Source organism: Nematolebias whitei, chromosome 1 (assembly GCF_014905685.2).
Source record: "Nematolebias whitei isolate Nwh7 chromosome 1, NemWhi1, whole genome shotgun sequence".
Lineage (NCBI taxonomy): Eukaryota > Metazoa > Chordata > Actinopteri > Cyprinodontiformes > Rivulidae > Nematolebias > Nematolebias whitei.
The window spans coordinates 13,944,976-13,967,846 of NC_056498.1; the positions used below are offsets into that span (position 1 = coordinate 13,944,976).

At 39.6% G+C, this 22,871-nt stretch overlaps 1 protein-coding gene across 1 annotated transcript in view; it reads left to right on the top strand.

Moving 5' to 3' along the window:
- Positions 1-22,871, top strand: part of tbc1d14 (TBC1 domain family, member 14) — an 85,305-nt gene that overhangs the window by 13,183 nt on the left and 49,251 nt on the right. Inside the window, exon 3 of the mRNA XM_037682480.1 lies at positions 3,740-3,863. Coding sequence (XP_037538408.1) covers positions 3,740-3,863 — 124 coding nt within the window. The remainder of the gene's footprint in view (positions 1-3,739; positions 3,864-22,871) is intronic.

A 22,871-nucleotide genomic window follows, 5' to 3' on the forward strand; every position in this document is an offset into this window, starting at 1 on the left:
TTTTGCACTTTATTTTATTGTATTTCAATCCAATTATATTTTAAAAATATTTCAGTTGAGTGGATGATAGAAAATTGCTATTATTTTTTTCTTTGAAGTAAATTTAGCCCACTTTTGCTAAAATAGAAAATATAGGCTACTGATGGTGCCTTGAATAATACAGGTTTCTTTCATTTAATGTTCATGTTATGGGGATTTTTATATAAAGGAAATTTGTCTTTTGTGTCTGTTGAAAATTAAAGATTACTGACAGAGCCATAAGAAAATATTGCTTTATTTATCTGATCATATTGGAATATATTTGTTAGGTTTTCAGTAGGTTCAATTAGGTTCACTAGACTATATGCGTCATTTAAAAAAATTTCAATGAACATTCGATCAGTCCGGCCCTCGGCTTGTAGCTAAATTTTTTTATTTGGCCCTCCGTCCATTTGACTTTGACACCCCTGGTATATTGTGACTGTAGGGGGGCGCTATTGCATTTTTACACCATGCTTTGCGTTTTGAAGGGCGGGGGGAACAAAAACAAAATGAAAAAGAAAGAAAAAGCCAAACAAACCAAGGTCTTCGGTGAATCAAACTGTTTCTGCTGACTCTCTCCTTCCTCTAAAGAATAAAAAGTAACATCTGACCACTAATATCATAAATATTTTGAAAATATAGCCACAGAATATGATGGTGTTTATCAGATATTGCTAAGTATGGTGTAAAAATGCAACAGTGCCCTCTATGGTCACAATATACGGTGGTCACAGAATATGGTGTAACACCGGCGTGGGAACGTAGATGGTCGATTTGAGTCAAGTCTGGATGAAAAAAGCCCCGATGGGCTACGGAAATGGCTCCGGAGCTTTCGGAACATGTCCGCACTTCATGGGCCGGGTACCAGCTCTCAAGATTCACAGATAGTTCTGGAGGTTTGGTTCTGCTCCGGTTCTGCTCTGGTTCGGTGGATTCAGTGCAGCTTCTCAGCATCAGCTGGGCACCGATCAGATCAAAACTTTACCTCTGCTTCTTTCAGCAGAAGGAAATGGGGCTTCTGGGCGGGGCCCTTGTGCCTTCTGGGAAATGTGGTCATTATGAGTGGGAATACAGTGGAGGATTACTGAGAGAAAACTACAAAATGGCGCTGCCTGTCCAACGTATTTTTTTAAAAAACTTTTAATGTACAGTACTGTATTCAGTACTATCCCAGTCACTTGAGGAATATTAAAGTTGACAATCACATGTCCTGTACAATTTTTTTTGTGTGTACAATATTATGGACTATATGTTCACAAACCACTTTGAGTCCGCAGAAGTCGAACTGCAAAGTAGTGAGGGACTACTGTATACATCTATATTACAAGTACAATAGTTAAATAATTAAAATGTGCTACTAGACATAAACACAGAAAGTGAAGTTCTTTAACATGTTTTGGCAAATCCCAACAATAACCAATTTTGCATGTTCTGCTCAAAATGTAAAATTAATTTTTTAATTCATATATTGATTTTCAGTGAAATGTACAGTACAGTAGTCCCTTGCTATTTCATGGTTCGTTTATTGCGGACTCACTCTGTTACGGTTTGCAAAATAAGATTGGACATGACACACGATTGATGGATGAGCCTCACAATTGGCATGGAATTTTATTTAAAATAAATTATTGTAAATTATTTAGCACCTGCTGCACATTTGTGCAGCCCAGAGCTGCAGAAAAAGCTTCCTCCTGCACCTTTGTTTAGCTCTTACTGTAGTTTATGCTTCCTGCTGCATCTGATTGCTGTTCATGTAGAGCAGAGAAGTGGATGTGGCCACGAATGTTTGCAGGTGGCAAAGAGCAGATGAGGCAGGGAGCTGAGTTCATGACATTCTGTGCTCTTTTAGAGCTTTTAGAGTTTAGAAGCATTGTTAAGAATATCGCAAGAGTGTGGGAAGGGCTTAAAACACCATATGTATATGTGTATATATATATATATATAAATATATAAATTCCATGTATAAAGGAAGATAAACATTGTTTTTCATTCTCATGTGACGTTGATGGTTTGTTACTGCAGAGAAGTCTAATGTAAATACAAAATACATCTTAATTATTTACTGAGTTTGGCAAACATTAGTTTTCTTCTTATCAGTTGATTATTTTTTTTTTGGCTTTTTCCTCTTCAGGGTCTCCACAGTGAGTCATCCTCCTCCATCTCACTCTGTCCTCACTCCAACTACCTCCATGTCCTCTCTAACTGCATCCATATATCTCCTCTTTGTCTTCTTCTTCTAGTTTATTGGCAGATTGCAAACAACGTTCAGGTGCATACCGCCACCTACTGAGCAAAAGTGTGTAACTCATGGCCTCCTTTCCCTAAATTCTATTTTTAATATTTATGTAACCCTCTGTCTTTTTCCTGACAGCTGCATTTCTAACATCCTTCTACCAATATAACCACTGTCCCTTGTCTAGACGTATCCAAACTACTGTCCCTCCTCTGGACATGTCCAAACCATCTCAGTCTGGCCTCTCTAAGGGTGCATTCACACCAGCCCTGTTTAGTCCGCTTTAATCGAACTCTAGCTCGTTTTCCTAGAAAGTCCGTTTTTTTTTAGGGAGGTGTGAACGCACCATCGAACTGTCACGGAACAAAAAGGCGAACTCTGGCCCGGACTAAAACCTAGGTCTCGGTCCGGTAGAAACGAACTCCAGCGCGGTTCGAGTACAGTGTGAATGTAAACAGACCGGGCCCGCTCCGCAGGGTAAACAAACACGCATTGCTCTGACCTTATATTAAGCCGTCAGCTGCCTTGTGTGAAAAACAATATTCTCCATGGTCTTCTGTCTCATCTTCTGCTCATGCTAAGTCCATTTTTGAAAAATGACAAAATATAACTCCTAAAACTGCTAAAACTTGATGCCACTTCGTTTTTATTTTTATTTCCAGAAGAAGAAGAAGACGCGTCTTCAGAGGTTTTTGTGTCGTTTCTTTCAGTAGTTCTTGGTGCAGCGCCCCCACAGGCGAGCGGGGGAACAGGTTGGTTCAACAGGTTGACTCGACTGCACAGTGCAGTGTGAATGCAAACGCACCAGCTCAAATGTAAACAAAAGGTCATGAAAATTGGTCCCGAACTGAACCGAGTCTACCGGACTATCTGGTGTGAAAACGACCTAACTTTATCTCCCAGTTGTTCAACCTGTGCTGTACCTCTGATGATCCCTTTCCTAATCTTATCCATTCTTGTCACTCCTAAGGAGAACCTCAACATCTTCGTTTCTGCCACTTTCAGTTCTTTCCCCCCCGTCTTTTTGTCCATGTCTCTGTCTCCAGACCATACAACATAGCTGGTCTCACCCCTGTCTTGTAAACTTTTCCTTTGACCTTTGCTGACACCATTTTGTTGCAAATCACTCATGAAACTTTTCTCCATCCCCTCCATCCGGTGTGGACTCTCTTCTTCACCTTTTTACAACACTCCCCATTTTCCTGGACAGTGGACCCCATGTACTTGAAGTCCTGCACCTTTGTGACCTCTGCTCTTTATAACCTCACTGTTCCACCAGCCTCACTCTCATTCACACACATATACTGTGTCATTAAAAGACGGTTCTTATGAGTTGATTGATGCCTAATAATTCAATTTACTCCCATCACTGTAATCTGTTTTTTTGTTTTCTAGTAACTAGCTGTCATTGTGCCTCAAAGATTGCTTCCTGCTCTTGTGTAATTAGCAGTCCAATTTCATTTATTTGTTCCTGTGTTCCCTCAGGAGTCTGTTTTCTAAGAAGGTGAAGGACAATCGGTCAGAGGAGCCCAGGGAACCTGGCTGGAAGCTGTTTGGGAAAGTCCCTCTGCGGGAAGGACCCATTAAGGATCCAAAGAAAATACAGACGGTAAAACTGATCCTTTCACATGAGTTTGTGTTTTCATTACTCTGAAACAAAAAGATTCATAAATGTGGGGAGAGGTTCCCATGGAAGATGTTATGGTGTCGTGTTCTTAGGGTTTTGTTGGTTGACTTACTCTTGAAATCTGTTACATTTTGTTATGTTTGTTTCCTTTAGATAATTTCCTATGCTATGTATGTCTCCTGCTAGTTTCCTCCTCGTCATTGGCCATATTTCTCAGTCTACCTCACCTTCTGTTTATCATTCGCACCTGTTCTTAACCCCTGGCCGTTACAGTCACATCATGACAGTTACAGTTCCTTAGGGGGGAAATTGATCACAGATAGAAGATTGAATAGAGGATTAAGGCCACAGAGCAAAGACAAAAGAGGATTTTACCTCTAAATTCTGACTTTAATCTCAGAAAACTTTCCAGGTTTTTTGAAGACCCTGCAGCCCATAGGGACTCTTTAGATTTGGTAGCTGAAAATGAGGCCTTATTTTTGATCTAATTTACTCCAGTCTCTTGGTGGTCAGATATGGAGGTTTTTTCCTAATCTTTAAGAATTTTTTTTTTCATTAATGTCATCATTTTTTTAAAGTGCCTGTGGTAAAATTGCTAGTTTCTAAATTGTTTTGCTTGTTCTGACCTGGATATACGAGCTAACTTAAGACAAAATGTTTGGTTTTCAGCAGAAAATATTACAATTTGAAGAGTTAACTTCTTCTAAAACTAAATTACTTCTACTTCTTTCAGCTTTTCCCTCTTCAGGGGTCTTCACAGCAAATCCTCCATATAGCTCCTCTTTGTGTTTTTCCTGGCAGCTGCATTTCTAATGTCCTTCTACCAACATACCCACTGTCCCTCCTCTGCACATGTCCAAACCATCTCAGTCTGGTCTCTCTAACTTTATCTCCCAGCTGTTCAACCTGTGCTGTACCTCTGCTGATCTCATTCCTAATCTTATCATCCTTGTCACTCCTAAAGAGACCCTCAACATCTTCATTTCTACCACTTCCAGTTCTTTCTCATGTCTTTTTGTCAATGACACTGTCTCCAGACCATACAACAGCTGGTCTCATAACTGTTTGTAAACTTTTCCTTTGACCTTTGCTGACACCATTTTGCCACAAATCACTCCTGACGGCCTCCCTCTCATTCACACACGTACTCTGTCTTAATACAGCTAACTTTCATTCCCCTTCTATCAAGTGCATACCTCTACCTCTCTGAGTTCTCTTCTACCTGTTCCCTGTTCTCTTCACCCTATATACAGTACAATAGTCCCTGGTTTATCGCAGGGGATCTGTATCTTGAAGCCCTGCGATAATGCCGATGTCCAGCAAACACTGTGCGAGGGGCGGGGGACACCCTGGACAGGTCTCTAATCCATCACAGGGACACATGGAGACAAACGAGACAACCATTCACTCTCTCGCTCACACCTAGAGACAATTTAGATTTACCAATGAGTCTAACATGCTTGTTTTTGGTCTGTGGGAGGAAACTGGAGTACACGGAGAAAACCCACACATGCACGGAGAGAACATGCAAACTCCACCCAGAAAGGCCCCCGGACCAGGATTTGAACTGGAAACCTTCTCGCTGAGAGGCAGCAGCTCTACCAGTTGCGCCACCGTGCTGCTTATATATTTACAGACCATTTCCAAAAAATTAGAATATCATGGAAAAGTTGTTTAACTTCCATAATTTCATTCAAAAAGTACATTTTTAATAGATGATAGATTCAGGGCCCACAATTTAAACAATTTCAAGTATTTATTTGTTTATTTTTACATAATTTGGGCTTCCAGCTCATGAAACCCACAAAAACAGGATTTCAAAAAATTTGAATACTGTGGAGACATCGAGCCACATTTTGCAAGACATGAATGTTTTAAACTGAGTGTGACACACTGATCATCTACTAGACTCAAAGCACCTGCACAGATTTCCCCAGGTGTCATTAAATTGCTTCAGTTTGGTTCAATTATCTCAGTTTGGTTCAATATGGGGAAGACTACAGACATAACGGGCCAAAAGACCATCATTGATACCCTCCATAGGATGGGTAAGCCACAAAAGTTCATAGCTAAGGAGGCTGGCTGTTCACAGAGTGCTGTGTCCAAGCATATCAATGGAAAGTTTAGTGGAAGGGCAAAATGTGGCAGGAGAAGATGCACCAGCAAGAAATGTCTGTGGGCTTCAGTGGATTATCAAACAGAGAAGATTCCAGAATCTGGCAGAGATCCAGAAAGAGTGGACTGAAGCGGGAGACACAGCTTCAAAAACCACCACATTCAGACCCATCCGGGAAATGGGCTACAACTGTTGGGTTCCTCTGTGCTCTTTTCCGATGAAAGTAAAAGTGTGCCTTTCATTCGGAAATCAAGGTCCAAGGGTTTGGAGGAAGAAGGGTGAGGAACAGAGCCCATACTGCTTGAGGTCAAGTGTGAAATAACCACAGTCAGTCATGATTTGGGGTACAATGTCCGGTGCAGGTGTTGGTAAACTCTTCTTTCTTAAATCCAAGGTCACCACCACAACAGTCTACCAGAATGTTTTCGAGGACTTCATGATTATTTCCGCCGAGGATCTGTATGGAGATTCAGATTTCATCTTCCATCAGGACCTGACCCCTGCCCATGCCACCAGAAACACCAAAGCCTGGTTTGATTTCCATACCAGAGTGCTTGACTGTCCAGCCAATTGTCAGACCTAAACCCCATTGAGAATCTATGGAGTATTCTCAAGAGGAAAATGAGGAGCACCAGACCCAACAACAAAGAAGAGCTGACAGCATCAAGGAAATCTGGGCTTCCATAACTCCCAGTCAATGCCACAGGCTGATTGTCTCAATGCCACGTCACATCAAGGCAGCGATTAGGTCAAAGGGATTCCCAACCAAGTATTGAAGATTGACATATCGTTTTGAAAGTACCATATTTTGATTGATTTGTTGTGATCCTAATCTCATTTTTTTTTTCTACACAAATTGAGTAGTGTGGGCTGATGTCTTCACAATATTCTAATTTTTGAAATCCTGTTTTCGTGGGTTTCACAAGCTGGAAGCCCAGATTATATAAAAATAAACAAATAAATACTTGAAATCATTTAAATTGTGGGCCCTGAATCTATCATCTAGAAAAGATCAACTTTTTGAGTAGAATTATGGAAGTTAAACAACATTTCCATGATATTCTTATTTATATATATATATATATAACCATTCCCAGCTGTCTTGCAATAGTCTAAACAATGTTTGTAAACTCTAAATATTGTGAAAGAGCACAGAACGTCATGATTTCTTTCAGCTCTCTGCTTCCACTGCTCTCAGCCACCTGCAAACGTTCTTGGCCACACCCACTTCTCCGCTCTGCGCAGAGAACAGCTGATCAGCTGCTGCAGGAAGCTTATCCTGGTGTATGGGCTGCACAGAGTTGCAGGAGGAAGCTTTTTCTGAAGCTGTGGGCTGCACAAAGGTGCAGCAGGTGCTAAAATAAAAATTCAGATCGTGCAGCTCATCCATCAATCAGCCAATTTTGTGTCATGTCCAGTCTTATTTTGAAAGGCCGCGTTGGAGCAAGTCCACGAGAAACGAACCACAAAGTAGCGAGGGACTACTGTATTTACAATATTTACAAGGTTACAAGGTGTAATAAATCACATTATTACTGGAATCTTTAAATAAATATTTTATTTCTTTATGTAGCGTTGCAACATCGGATTTGGTGCAGAGGAACACCAACAGCACAGACCTAGACTGACAATATTCTGAATTCATCTAAATTGCTCTGGTTTGTCGTTGGAAAACGGTTATTGTTCAGAAAATGTCTTGCTGTTTATTTTCCCATCAGTGGCGGACATATGGTCATGGTACAGTCTCTGTCCATATACATGTCTGTCTGTACACGTTCTCCTCTCCCATCTATACCTTCTGATCCGCTCAAGATAGTTTAACAAAACTTCATAAACATTTCCAACAATTTTCAGTAAGGTCATCTGGACAGTTTTTTTTTGGTTTTGTTTTGTTGCTGAAACGTTTCACCTTCCATCCAGAAAGCTTCATCAGTCAAGGAAATGCACAACACAAAACTGATTCTTCCCCCAAACAGCTTACTCCAAAGTGGAACAAACCAGTTATGTTGGTGCTAAGATGGTGTCTTTGGCACGCCCCTCCTCTTGTGCCGGCTCTCTTCCTCGTCGACAGTCATGTCAAACTGGTTCAAAACCAAAAAAAAAAAGTCCATGCTCAATAATCCAGGTATACAATCCAACAATTTTCAGTTCATACACATGCATCATCACCAGAAGGGATGTCATATACATTTTTTTTTATCACCTCAGCTTAAGGTCACATATCAAGGTCATCTGTTGTACAAAGCTTTTACTTGTCCTGGCCATTGCTATAGATTGCTGTACTGCTGTCTAATATTTTGCTGATGGAGGTGTAATGTAGCATATGCAGTACTCTTCTTTCTTTTATCTAAAGTGTAAAGCAGTGTTTAGCGTTGTAAAACAAATGAAATAATGGTTTTGTAGTATCTCATGCCTAGTCCTGGAAATGATCTCACTCTCACAAAACAACAATAGGTTTGTTTGTTTTGCACATCATTTGCTTGGGTCTCTGTGTTTTGTTTAAGCCTTTCAAAGGGAACTCAGTCTTCCTGAAACGCACCAGTTTTCTCTTTTACAATAGAAGTAAAGACTTTACTGTGGAGTTGATTCAAGTGTTTGAAAAAAAATCAAGTGGAAGTGTTGAAAACTAAATAAATTAAATGAATGAGGATTTATTATATTATTTTAACTGAATTGTGCATCATTTCTGACATTTTAGTACTTTCATTTACTAAGGTTATTTTTCTCCCATTTGTTGTAACATTAAAGTTTAATCTGTTTTTTGGGGGGAGGGGGGCGGGGTGTTGACTGTAAGCTTGTTTTTAAGTTGCGCAGTCTTTGTGCTCACAGGCTCAGGTTATATGTGCACAGCTGTCTGACACATTTAAACCAGGAGCATGCTGAAAGAACTGACAGGCAGATAAGTCAACATTATTTCTGTGTGCAGCCTCATTTTGAACCACAGCTGTTTTAATTTCATAACAACTGTTTATTCCTACGTGGTGATTTTTAGTGATCGAGCAGCTGGTTAGCTTTCACAGTGAACATGGAAGTTGACTTTCACATTCACTTCCAGAAAGAGCATAACTCTTTTAAGTCTGTTACATGTCAACTCCATGGACCAGTGCTTTAACTGGTGCTTTAAATAATAAAGAATGGGTGTGAGCCCCAGTCTGTGAAGTCCTGAGCAGAAACACTCCTTTTTAGTGACTCCACTGTTCACAGATAAATTTAGGATGTTAAAGAACAAATACTGTACTTTCCGCCGTACATGTTGCACCGCCCTATAAGTCGCATCAGTCCAAATATGTCTAATAAAGTGGAAAAAAACATAAATAAGTCGTTCGCCGTATAAGTCGCATCTATTATGTTACCGCTGACCACCTGGAAATGTGGGCCAGTGTTGTGCCAAAAATCGATTGGCTGCCAAATGGTGGCCACGGGAGCGTGCACGCGAGGATTTTAACAAGAATTTAACAAGATTAACACTTAAAAACAATTATTTGTTTGCTCGACATTATAGTAAATATGTGTCTCAGTTTAACTTTTCCTTAATAAATGCACTTTGATGGTCAAATCAACTGCATTTCTCCTGGGCGGCGCGACGAAATGCAGCTGATTTGCTGTTTGCTCCTGAAGTTCTGAAGTGAGATAAAGGTGGCTTCTGTGGCAAGCAAAGTGTCTCATTAATAACCACTTTTACCTATTAATGAGACACTTGGCTTGCTATATTAGTCGAGGGCCCTCTAGTGGCTGAAAATGGTAGTGTTCAATAACAAAGTCCATGTTCAATAATCCAGATATACAATCCAATATTTTTAAGTCGGGTCATCTGGACAGTTTCTATTTTTTTGTGCTGAAACGTTTCGCCTTCGATCCGGAAGGCTTCAGCTTCCGGATCGAAGGCGAAATGTTTCAGCACAAAAAAATAGAAACTGTCCAGATGACCTGACTTAAAAATATTGGGTAGTGTTCAATATTTTCCATGTCAGAATTAATCGTCAGATCTCAGCCAAAATTTGGGTTTTAAATATGGGGGGGGGGGGGGAGTATATTAGTTGCTTCGGTGTATAAAGTCACAGGACTCGCAAATTTATGCAAAAAGGTGCGACTTATACAGCGAAAAATATGGTACTCTGTTTGGTTTCTACAGTTCATTGAAATGTCCTGTTTCCTTGTCTATTTACAGAATACACAGTAACTTGAAGTTTTCCTGTTTGGCCAGTATGTTGTTGAAGTGGATGTGTACATTTATTTTGTTTTATTCCACTTAAAAATGTTCTGGGTACATGTGCAGGATGGTCCAAGATGCTTTTTCTTTTCTAAAATATGTCAAATTAGATGGAAGATAAATTTTGTTTTGAGACGCAACACAAGCGATCTGGTTTGTGTGAATAGGCTGTAGCTGTAAAAACTGATTTTCCACTCATGTCTTCCTCTGTAAACACCAACTTTGGTCCTCTTGATCTTTGCACTACTCCAAGTTACGCTTTAGAGAAACTTGCCATGTGCTTGTGATAGTGATGGCTAGCTAGCTTGTCTTAATATTGTATAAATACCCAATGCCATTCACATGGCTTTACAGCTTTATAGTCACTTAGTAGCTCTTAATTAAAATTGTGACATCTATTTTTGTGCTTTCTTTTACACACAGACATAAGGAAAGAAGCTCTTTTCTGTGTTCGGAGTGTTTAAAGCTGAGCTGTAAAGCTTGTTTGTTTATGGTTCCTACAATTTATGCGCCGGCCCTTTGACACTTCCCACATTGGTTTAAAATGGTCTATTGAGGAATGCCTACTTGTGTTCATTTAAAACAAACACACTCTTTTGCACACTTGTGCTTCATATCTTATCTATGGCTGTAACCCTACGCTCCACCTGAGGAATTGGTTAGCAAGGATCAGATTTCTGCTGCTGTTTAAAAGTGGATTGACTCCTCTTTGTGGTAAGTGTTTATTGCAGTTTGAGCCCCAGTGTGTAGTCTGAGTTGCGTACCTTTTTTTAAATAATTCACAAATATTCTTCCTACTCATAAACTTTACACTTCTTATTCATACTGTACTTCAAAAAGGTCTCTCTGGAAAATAAGTAGCTCATTGAGAATAACCTGTATAAATAAAGGCTGAATGAATACTTCAAAACATCTTTCTTTTGTCTTTTATGTAGCGTTTCTCCCTACTAAAGAAATTAAAAATTTCTCTCAAATTCCTCCTAAGTTCAGAGTAGATCTTTAATTTCTAACCCGGGCCGGACCCGACCTGAATTCTGTGTGGCACGCGGCCATTTAAATTTTATTTTTTTTTATTATTAATTTCATTTAAAAACATGACAATTAAAAAAATAATAATTCAACACAAGATATATATACAGTGAGGAAAATAAGTATTTGAACACCCTGCGACTTTGCACGTTCTCCCACTTTGAAATCATGGAGGGGTCTGAAATGTTCATCTTAAGTGCATGTCCACTGTGAGAAACACAATCTAAAAGAAAAATCCGGAAATCACAATGTATGATTTTTTAATAATTTATTTGTGTGTTACTGCTGAAAATAAGTATTTGAACACCTGTGAAAATCAATGTTAATATTTGGTACAGTATCTTTGTTTGCAGTTACAGAGGTCAAATGTTTCCTGTAGTGTTTCACCAGGTTCACTGCAGCAGAGATTTTGGCCCATTCCTCCACACAGATCTTCTCTAGATCAGCCAGGTTTCTGGGCTGTCACTGAGAAACACAGAGTTTGAGCTCCCTCCAAAGATTTTCTATAGGGTTTAGGTCTGGAGACTGGGTAGGCCACTCCAGAACCTTGATATGCTTCTTACGGAGCCACTCCTTGGTTCTCCTGGCTGTGTGCTTCGGGTCATTGTCATGTTGGAAGACCCAGCCACGACCCATCTTCAATGCTCTAACTGAGGGAAGGAGGTTGTTCCCCAAAATCTCTCACTACATGGCCCCGGTCATCCTCTCCTTAATACAGTGCAGTCGTCCTGTCTCTTGTGCAGAAAAACACCCCCAAAGCATGATGCTTCCACCCCCATGCTTCACAGTAGGGATGTTGTTTTTGGGATGGTACTCATCATTCTTCGTCCTCCAAACACGGTGAGTGGAATTAAGACCAAAAAGTTCTATTACGGTCTCATCTGACCACATAACTTTCTCCCATGACTCCTCTGGATCATCCAAATGGTCATGGTCAAACTTCAGACGGTCCTGGACGTGTGCTGATTTAAGCAGGGGAACCTTCGTGCCATGCGTGATTTTAAACTATGACGTCTTAGTGTATTACACACAGTAACCTTGGAAACAGTGGAGCCAGCTCTCTTCAGGTCATTGACCAGCTCCTCCCATGTAGTTCTGGACTGATTCCTCACTTTTCTTAGGATCATTGATACGTCACAAGGTGAGATCTTGCATGTAGCCCCAGTCCGAGGGAGATTGACAATCATGTTTAGCTTCTTCCAGTTTCTAACAATTGCTCCAACAGTTGATCTTTTTTCACCAAGCTGCTTGGCAATTGCCTCGTAGCCCTTTCCAGCCTTGCGGAGGTCTAGAATTTTGTCTCTGGTGTCTTTGGACAGCTCTTTGGTCTTAGCCATGTTAGTAGTTGGAGTATTACTGATTGTGTGGGGTGGACCGGTGTCTTTATGCAGCTACCGACCTCAAACAGGTGCTTCTAATTTAGAATAATAAGTGGAGTGGAGGTGGACATTATAGAGGAGGACTAACAGGTCTTTGAGGGCCAGAACTGTTGCTGATTGGCAGATGTTCAAATACTTATTTGCAGCAGTAACACACAAATGAATTATTAAAAAAGTCATACATTGTGATTTCCTGATTTTTCTTTTAGATTATGTCTCTCACAGTGGACATGCACCTAATATAAAAAATTCAGACCCCTCCATGATTTCTAAGTGGGAGAACTTGCAAAGTCGCAGGGTGTTCAAATACTTATTTTCCTCACTGTATATATATGTACACACAATACAATCAAAAATGTAAATAAAATAAAATGAAAGGTGGCAGAAGAAGAACTAGTCTTATGAAAACTGCCCCTTTTTACTTAATTCTAATGTAAATCAAAATATTTTTACAAAATTTAAATTAAAATATAATCCACAAATATAATAACAATCTAGCTAAGTTAAAAACATAAAAACTCAAACCTCTAAATCAAATCAGACAACTTAAGTGGATTTATATTAACGATTTCCATATTCTTTCAAGAAACTCGTCTTGAAAGTGAGCTGACCAGCCTTGAGGTAAAATAAAGTTCAGTTAAGCTTCAGATGGGACTATACTGCCAGGAAGTGATCCATCGCCCGAATGGACGTTCATTCAACCGCTGCTCTCAGTGGACGCGCGTGGCCGACGACCCAAACAGGTGAGATCCCAACGTAGACATGTCAGAGCAGGGTCCATGTCCGAATAATGCAGAATGCAGGCAGAAACGGGGTTTTAATGCTCTTTGACGGCCATGAAAGGACAAACACTCCCTCAGCTCTTATCTTCTGCACCTTTTATTCAGCCGCGCGTCACTACGGTAAAGTTAGTTTTACGTTGGACGTTGGACATTCGATCTCTGTGGCTTAAGCGGTGTGTTCCTCTCGGTCGATCCGAAGCAGGCCGTCTGATTTCGGTCAGCTGAATTCAAAGGAGAGGAACACACCGCTTAAACCACGGAGCTCAAATGTCCAACATCCAGTGCAAAACTAACTTTACCGCAGTCGGCGCGTCCACCGACCGTTAATAAGGAGTCAAAGCTTAATTAATTTTTTTCGTTTGTTTTTCAAGTTCGGACCTGTAATTACTGTTAATTTGTCGGGTGGGGTGGGGTTTGGAAATGATAGCTGTGGGCTGGGTCGGATCTTGATTTTTTGCGCCCGAATGCAACTCTAGTTCAGAGAGCATGCCCAAAGTCTAATCAGAGATGGAAATTTTCTCTTAAAGATTCAAAGTGAATTTTTTTTTTTTTTAATTGCTATATCTCAAACATAAAACCCTTCAGAGTAAAATATTGATGTGTAACGACCCTTCTGCCTCTTATGGTTCAAGATTTTTTTCATTTAATTTTATTCATATATTTTTAAAATACAATTTTAAGACTAAGGAGTATAACAACAAAAAAGGTTGAATCATGTCATCTGGACTTCGTTTTTTTTGTTAAAAAGAAACGTTTCGCCCTTCGTCCAAGAGGCTTCGTCAGTCTGAGGCCTAGCCATCTGGTATTACCCAGAAGCCACCCTGACTGCAGGCTTGAAACACAAGAGTCAGGGTGGCTTCTGGGTAATACCAGATGGCTAGGCCTCAGACTGACGAAGCCTCTTGGATGAGGGGCGAAACGTTTCTTTTTAACAAAAAAAAACGAAGTCCAGATGACATGATTCAACCTTTTTTGTTGTTATATACCTGGATGACTGAGAAAACAAACTTTGTGACTAAGGAGTATATTTTTCTCATATATTGGTATTGGCTTACGTAGTTGTCATGTTGACGTGTATCTGTGTTCAAGTAAAGCAACAATGGAAAATAATTTCCAGATAACAATATAAGTAATCTATAACAGCACCCCAAATTAACACACCCGTTCTGGATTAAAAGAGCTGAGGGTTTAGAATCTGAAACTCGATCTGTTGTTCTTAGGTTGATTAAAGAGACTTGCAGGGGCAGAGTGGAGCACAGATCGTTTTATCGCAGAGACGGGGACTAACGGCTGATTTGCTGACACACACACACGGAGCAGCCATAGACTCGATGCAGAGCAGATCAGTGTAGCGTCACCGCTCAGATGCAGAGAGAGGGAGGAGGAAAGTAGAGTATCATCATGCTGCTGCTGCTGCTGCATCCTTTGCAATATGGGGTGTGTCCCTTTGCCCTTTTCTATTCCAACTCCTGAGTGTCCTGTTACCAGGAGTGAGCCCTCAGGAGTAACCATGATGCTGCTCTAGGGTTTGGAAAACAACCCCCCACCGGAGGACTTGTCATCTGTAAGGAACTGCGGCGTTCATGGTAAGTGAGCAGTCACATTTTACAGGAAATGAGCCTGGTGGTGACCCTGGCTTCTTTCTCCTTGTCTGGCAGAATCAGAGGACACTGGTAGCTAGAGCTTCAAAGAGAGGCAGCAGAGGATGAGGATGGCTCAGGTTTCATATAAAATCCTCTTTCAGCTTGTTGAAGCTCAGTGCTTTTATGAGGTGCAGGGTGAGGATCACGTTGTCTCTATAAAGATTACGTCTACTTGTCAAGATGTGTTGACATGATGTCAATTCAGGAACTGTGCAATCTTTGCATTAATTCAGACTTTCATAAACTTAAAGCAAAAGTATGTGTTTTAGGCTTACAATGCAGTCTATTTTCTATTTTGACAACTTCTTTGACTGCTTTGAATCTTTTTAGTCAAAGAGCATTGGATCGTTTAAGAGGGTTTTATGTCAGAAATAGTAGTAGATTCTTCTGTTTGTCAAGAAACACCCCATTCTCTTCATTGTTTGCCAAAATCCCTGCAGCCCTGATAGCAGAATGGTTTTCAACTCTCTCTGTGGCAGCCACTACAGCTTATACCTCAGTTTGATATTTGGTTCCTGTTGATTCTGCTAAAGTTTGACAGGGTCATAAAATTGTAGGCTAAATTTATAACCGTTATTTATTTACATACTATTTTAAACATCACATTTTTCAAAGCTGAATTAAAAAAAAGAAACTCAAATCAGTATTTTTTACATATAACTTTTTATTTATTGTAGAGAATATAAACCCAAAGTATATTATGTTCTATCCTGATAACCATATTTCGTTTCTTAATGTTTTTTGTTTTTAATTACATTTTTGAAACCTAAATTAATTTGAGATCTACAATGGTGCTTGAAAGTTTGTGAACCGTTAAGAATTTTCTACATTTCTGCATAAAAATGACCTAAAACTAGGGCTGGACGATATGGCCAAAACTTTTATCACAATATGTTAATTTTGTTAATTTTGGTCATAACAATATAATTCTGATATCAATATAAACAATATAAAAGCCTCAGAAAAACTGTACGAACTGTACAAATAAACTAATGTTCACCTTTTATTTTTATTTCAAAGAAATTTGAAATCCCCGTCAAATCAGGTCTTGATCAGGTCTCTCTTGTAAATGAGTCCTCGAGGCTCAATGGGATTTGCCTGTCTAAATAAAGTTGAATGAAAAAAAACAACAACAAAAAAACATAAACCTCTCAACTTTGTCAATATTAATAGTTTGAACTTTAAACAACAACATAACCTAACCCATGCAGCAAATGTCTGCTCAAACATTTATTGTGCTTCATCTTGTGACTCAGCATATTCTATGGACTGGAAACTCTTCAGATGGAACAAGTTATACGTGTTCCCACTGCTAGATGGAACGACTCTCCGGCACATTTTGCAGCACACTTGGATAGCCGAACCACTTCCACACAGCCGAATTAGTCTTTCCTCTCTTATCAGTTATGTCATCTGCTTTGCCTTTGCTTGTGAAAACTTGTTCAGTCACATTCTGACGGTCACGGGCACTCATTTTTAAGCTAAAACTTAACGTGCTTTTGAGATTAGCCTAGCCTGCTACTGCTGACTCCTTCGAGCTGTGGTGTACGTCACCACATACTTGCGTAGTTGTGTCGCGGCTTTTTCTGTTCGGGTTGAAACTGAAACGGCTGCTTCAACCTGAACAGGAAAAGAAGTGCGTCAGTAAAATGCTGTAATCATATCGTAATGTATATTAAAGTATTGAAAATATGCTTAGAACTCATATCACCGTTATTGAATAAAATTATATCATGATATATATCGATATCCAATTATTGTCCAGCCCTACCTAAAACATCATCAGATTTTCACACAAATACTAAAAGTAGATAAAGAGAACCGTTAAACAAATGAGACAAAATATTATATTTGGTCATTTATTTATTGAGGAAAATGATCCAATATTACATATTTGTGATGGTAAAAGTATCTGAACCTCTGGGATTATCAGTTAATTTGAAGGTGAAATTAGGGTCAGGTGTTTTCAATCAGTGGATGAAAATCAGGTGTGAGTGGACACTCTGTTTGATTTAAAGAACAGGATCTATCAGAGTCTCTCTTCACAACATGTTTGTGGAAGTGGATCATAGCAGGGACAAAGGAGATTTCTGAGGAGCTCAGAAAAATAGTTGTTGATGCTCATCAGGCTGAAAAATGTTACAAAACATCGGTAAAGAGTTTGGACTCCACCAATCCACATTCAGACAGATTGTGTACAAATGGAGGAAACTCAAGACCATTGTTACCCTCCACAGGAGTGATGGACCAACAAAGATCATCACTCCAAGGTGTGTAATAGTTGGGGGAGGTCACAAAGGACTCCAGAGTAACTTCTAACAACTGAAGGTCTCTCTCACATCGACTGATGTTAATGTTCATGAGTCCACCATCAGGAGAACACTGAACAACAATGGTGTTCATGGCAGGGTTGAAGGAGGAAGTCACTGCTCTCCAAAAAGAACATGGCTGCTCGTCTGCAGTTTGTTAAAGATCAAGTGGACAAACCAGAAGACTGTTGGAAGAATGTTTTGAGGACAGATGAGACCAAACAAGAACGTTTTGGTTTAAATGAAAAGTGTTTGGATAAAGTAAAACTCTGCATTCCTGCAGAAGAACCTTATCCCATCTGTGAAACATGGTGGTGGTAGTATCATGGATTGGGCCTGTTTAGCTGCATCTAGGCCAGGACTTCTTGCCATCATTGATGGAACCATGAATTCTGAATTATATCAAAGAATTCCAAAGAAAAATGTCAGAACATCTGTCCATGAAGTGAATCTCAGGAGAAGGTGGGTCATGCAGCCACACAATGACCCTCAGCACACAAGTGGTTCTACCAAAGAATGTTCAAGAAGAATAAAGTTCATGTTTTGGAACGGCCAAGTCAAAGTCCTGACCCTAATCCAATCCAAATGTTGTGGAAGCACCTGAATCAGCTTGCGAGCTTGAGGATTCTGTGTTGTAACTCAGCTGTTCCTAGGACTCCACTTTTCTGGGCAGAGATCTCTGATGTTCTTCCTAGAATATGTTGTAGCCACTCTTCCAGTTTGGACGGCCCAGCACCGTGCGCTCTATGAACCACTGGCACCACTGAGGCTGTTTCCATAACTTGATTTCCAAAGGACCAGATTTAACTTTTTTAGATTTTTCTACCTGAATTATTGAGCATGCATCAGGATAACTTGATTTCTTCTTTCAGTCCTTGGTATTTCCTAAACCTATTGTGCCCTTTCCTTCTGATGGTACAGTTGCTTGGGATTGCTACATCTATCTTCACCGATTTCTTCTGTAGCGTGTTGACCACCACAATCATTGGTTGATTAGCCATAACTTGTTTGTCAGTCGGCATCTGGAAGTCCCACAATTTCCTGTTCATATTCTGCACAGATATTCCTGTATACTATCCCAGCCACTTGGTTATGGTGTTCCATGTGTGTTTTACCTGTCTACATCTTACATCCTGCTATTATGTGCTGGATTGTCTCAGGATCATCTTTGCACAACTTCAACCGTAGACTCCAGCTTTTATTTGCTCTTGTGTTGCCTTGGTTAGTGCTACTGTGCTGTCTTTCAGTCCAGCTCTCTTTAGTCACCGGTAGGGTTTGTTAATATCAGCCACTTTCTCAATCTGCTGTGCAGGGGCTTATCTTTCTATGGTGCTTCCTCTTGTTCCTCCTTTTCCACATTACGTTTCAGCTGCCTTAGATATTCATTAAAGCTGAGGACAGTTTGGCAAAGTTTGCACCAGTCTGCACTAGTTGGGGTCTGTCAGCATGGCACGAAAATCTGTTTGATTGCAAGTGGTAATGACACCAATCTGAAGTGTGTTAGAGGAACATGCGTAACCCTGACCTCAGTCTCAGTCAAACCAGTTTGGATTTCTCGAGCCTAATCTGGACAGTCGCAAACAGTGAATGAACTTGCAAATACATGTTGCGTAAAGCCAATGTAAACAAGCAGTACCCCAAAGTCCCCCATCATTAAAGGATTTGAATAGCGAATGTTTGGCGTATTTGAGATGACGCGTCAGGATCTGTCATTGCGCCGCTTCAAACAAGCATAAAAAAACAAAACTACCTTTTTGGTTATACAGCTGACGAACTTTCTGTTGGCCAATGGAGACGCAGGCCCATCTCAGCTATTCTTTCTCTACACATCCCTCACACATGCACTAGTAGTTTTTGCACATGCAAATCTCTATTAGTAGCAAACATAAACTTGAATGCTTTGTGTGGTTAAGCTCTCTCCCCATCACACGAGAAACACTGACAGGACTTATTTGTTTGTAGGGTAGCTTGAAGGTGTTTTTACAGGCTGATTTCAGACAAAAATTAGAATGATTAAAAAAAAAAAGTTTTTGATTGACATTTTCTAACCCATTTTAATTGACAACAACTAAATAATTGGGTATTCATTGTCATTTGTGTGATTCAGCATTATAAACCATTCTATTCTTCCACCTTGAGTGTTGCCCTCTTGTAAGTTTTAAAATACGTTTCTGCTCCAAAATTCAAGCATCTTTTTCCAAAAACCATTTGAAATTCTGTTTCAATGTAAGTATTCAGTATTTTTAATTAAATGTAGTGTTTAAACCATTTGCAAATTCTTGTATTCTACGTAGGGGTGATTGGCCCCGATTTCCTTAATTTGGAGAAACCGGAGATCGGTCAATACTTGTACGAGAAACAAATTTTACCAAATTTTTTTTTTTTTTTTGTAGTTTTAACAACAATTGTCTGAACTTCATTTACATTTCAGAGCACTACCTTATGGTCAGTTAAAACAAGTTCGTACTGTTTCTAAGATATTGTTTAAGGATATGTTTTTCAGTAAAATAAGATAAGAAAATTAAAGGTGCATTGTGACTTTATAACACCTGACTGTGTCGCTTATAAAACAAAATCAGAATTTGCAGGTCAGTCTTTTTAGAGATCGTGATCAGTGATCAGCCAGAAAACTGCAATCGTTGCACCCCGAATTCTGTTTTTGTTTTGTGTTTTAATTCTCATTTACCACTAGATATGCTGATTTGTGGCAAAAAATATTCAATGGCGAAAGTCTCTTTACGAAGAAGGAAACATTGACAAAATGTTTCCACAAAGAAGAATCCTTCCAGAGTACCTGACTTTACCTCGTTAGATTTATCTACCTGGATTATTGAGCTTGCATCAGGATGAAAGTCACTTTAGTTTTTCTTTATGTGACTTTAAGGTTGAGCTTTTAGTGGTCTTTTTTTTTTTTCTTCTAAAAAAATCACAATCTTTAACTTAAAAAAAAAGGCAGAAATTTTTCAGCAATAATAACAAAAAAAAAAAAAAACTTGTAATGCAGGGTCTGCAACCTGCGGCTCTAGAGCTACGTGCGGCTCTTTCAAGCTTTGACCAAAACTAACATAAAACTGAATTTTATTGGTTGTTTGTTTTATGTGATTATTGGAACATGTACAAGGAGTAAAACATACTCACTTTAACTTTATGCTTTATTTCTATACTAAATTATTTTTCCACATTAAAAAAAAAAGGTCTGCATAGTTCATAGTTTTTAATTAGAAAACTACCCCTCCCTCCCCCCCCTCACACACACACACACACACACACAAATCTGGTCTTGTCATTTGTTTTAAATTGTAAAAACGTAAATTTTTAGAAAATTTTTAGCTTTATAATGACACCCCTAAAAGGCCACAAAGACCCCTCCAACAAACCTAAAGTGGCCCTTGGGCCACCAGTTGATAATCACAGTTATAGCAAGTTGTTGCGGCTCTGATCACTTTTAATTTAGTGAGCGAAGGTGTGCAAACCAGATTCCAAAAAAGTTGGAACACTAAACAAATTGTGAATAAAAACTGAATGCAATGATGTGGAGGTGCCAACATCTAATATTTTATTCAGAATAGAACACAAATCACAGATCAAAAGTTTAAACTGAGAGAATGGATCATTTTAAGGGAAAAATCTGTTGTTTCCAAATTTCATGGCGCCAACAAATCCCCAAAAAGTTGGTACAAGTCCATTATTACCACTGTGTGGCATCCCCCCTTCTTCTTACAACACTCAACAGACGTCTGGGGACAGAGGAGACCAGTTTCTCAAGTTTAGAAATAGGAATGCTCTCCCATTCATGTCTAATACAGGCCTCTACTGTTCAATCATCTTGGGTCTTCTTTGTCACACCTTCCTCTTTATGATGCGCCAAATGTTCTCTATAGGTGAAAGATCTGGACTGCAGGCTGGCCATTTTAGTACCCGGATCCTTCTCCTACGTAGCCATGATGTTGTGATTGCTGCAGAATGTGGTCTGGCATTATCGTGTTGAAAAATGCAGGGTCTTCCCTGAAAGAGATGACGTCTAGATGGGAGCATATGTTGTTCTAGAACCTGAACATAGTTCTCTGCATTAATGGTGCCTTTCCAGACATGCAAGCTGCCCATGCCGCGCTCATGCAACCCCATACCATCAGTGATGCAGGCTTCTGAACGGAGCGTTGATAACAACTTGGGCTATCCTTGTCCTCTCTGGTCTGGATGACATGGCGTCCCAGTGTTCCATAAAGAACTTCAAATCGTGACTCATCTGACCACAGAACGGTCTTCCATTTTGTCACACTCCATTTTTAATGACCCCTGGCCCAGTGCAAACGTCTGAGCTTGTGGAGCTTGCTTAGAAATGGCTTCCTCTTTGCAATGTAGAGTTTCATCTGGCAACGGCGGATGGCACGGTGGATTGTGTTCACTGACAATGCTTTCTGGAAGTATTCCTGAGCCCATTCTGTTATTTCCTTGACAGTGGCATTCCTGTTTGAGGTGCAGTGACGTTTAAGGGCCCGGAGATCACGAGCGTCCAGTAGAGTTTTACGGCCTTGACCCTTACGCACAGCGCTTGTTCGAGATTCTCTGAATCTTTTGATGATGTTTGCACGGTTGATGATGATAACTTAAAAGTCTTTGCTATTTTACGCTGGGTAACACCATTCTGGTATTGCTGCATTATCTTTCTGCGCAACAATGGTGGAATTGCTGATCCTCTTACCATCTTGGTTTCTGAGAGACACTGACACTCTGAGAAGCTCTTTTTATACCCAATCATGTTGTCAATTGACCTAATTAGTGTTAATTGGTCTTCCAGCTGTTCGTTATATGCTCAATTTCCTTTTTCCAGCCACTTATTGCTAGTTGTCCCAACTTTTTTGGGATTTGTTGACACTGTGAAATTTTGAATCAACATATTTTTCCTTTTAAAATGTTACATTTACTCAGATTAAACTTTTGATCTGTCATCTATGTTATATTACGAATAAAATATTGACATTTGCCATCTCCACATCATTGCATTCAGTTTTTATTCACAATTTGTTTAGTGTCCCAACATTTTTGGAATCTGGTTTGTAAAATAACTCTTTTGATTGTAAAGGTTGCAGAGCCCTGTTGTTAATGGAACAAACAATCTGTGTCTCAGGCCCAGTTTAAACTAGGGATGCACCGATCCACTTTTTTTTTTTAACTTCCGATCCGATCCCGATACCTACATCTGAATATCGGCCGATACCGATCCAGTTCCGATATCATGATCATCATTGATTTTATATGAGGCTGTAATAATCTCCTCTCAAGTACAATTTGTACAAATATATGCATGCATGTCCAAAAAGGCAACTTGAGGTAAGTTTTATTAATGTTGGATAACCTGATGCATGCTCAATAATCCAGGTAGAAAAATCCAAAAAAGTTCAATCTGGTCCTCTGGACATTCAAAAAAACAAAAAATAAAACAAAGCAAAAAAATATAGAAACGTTTCGTCTCTCATCCAAGAGACTTCCTCAGTCTGAGGTGCTGTTTTCAGCTCAGTCTC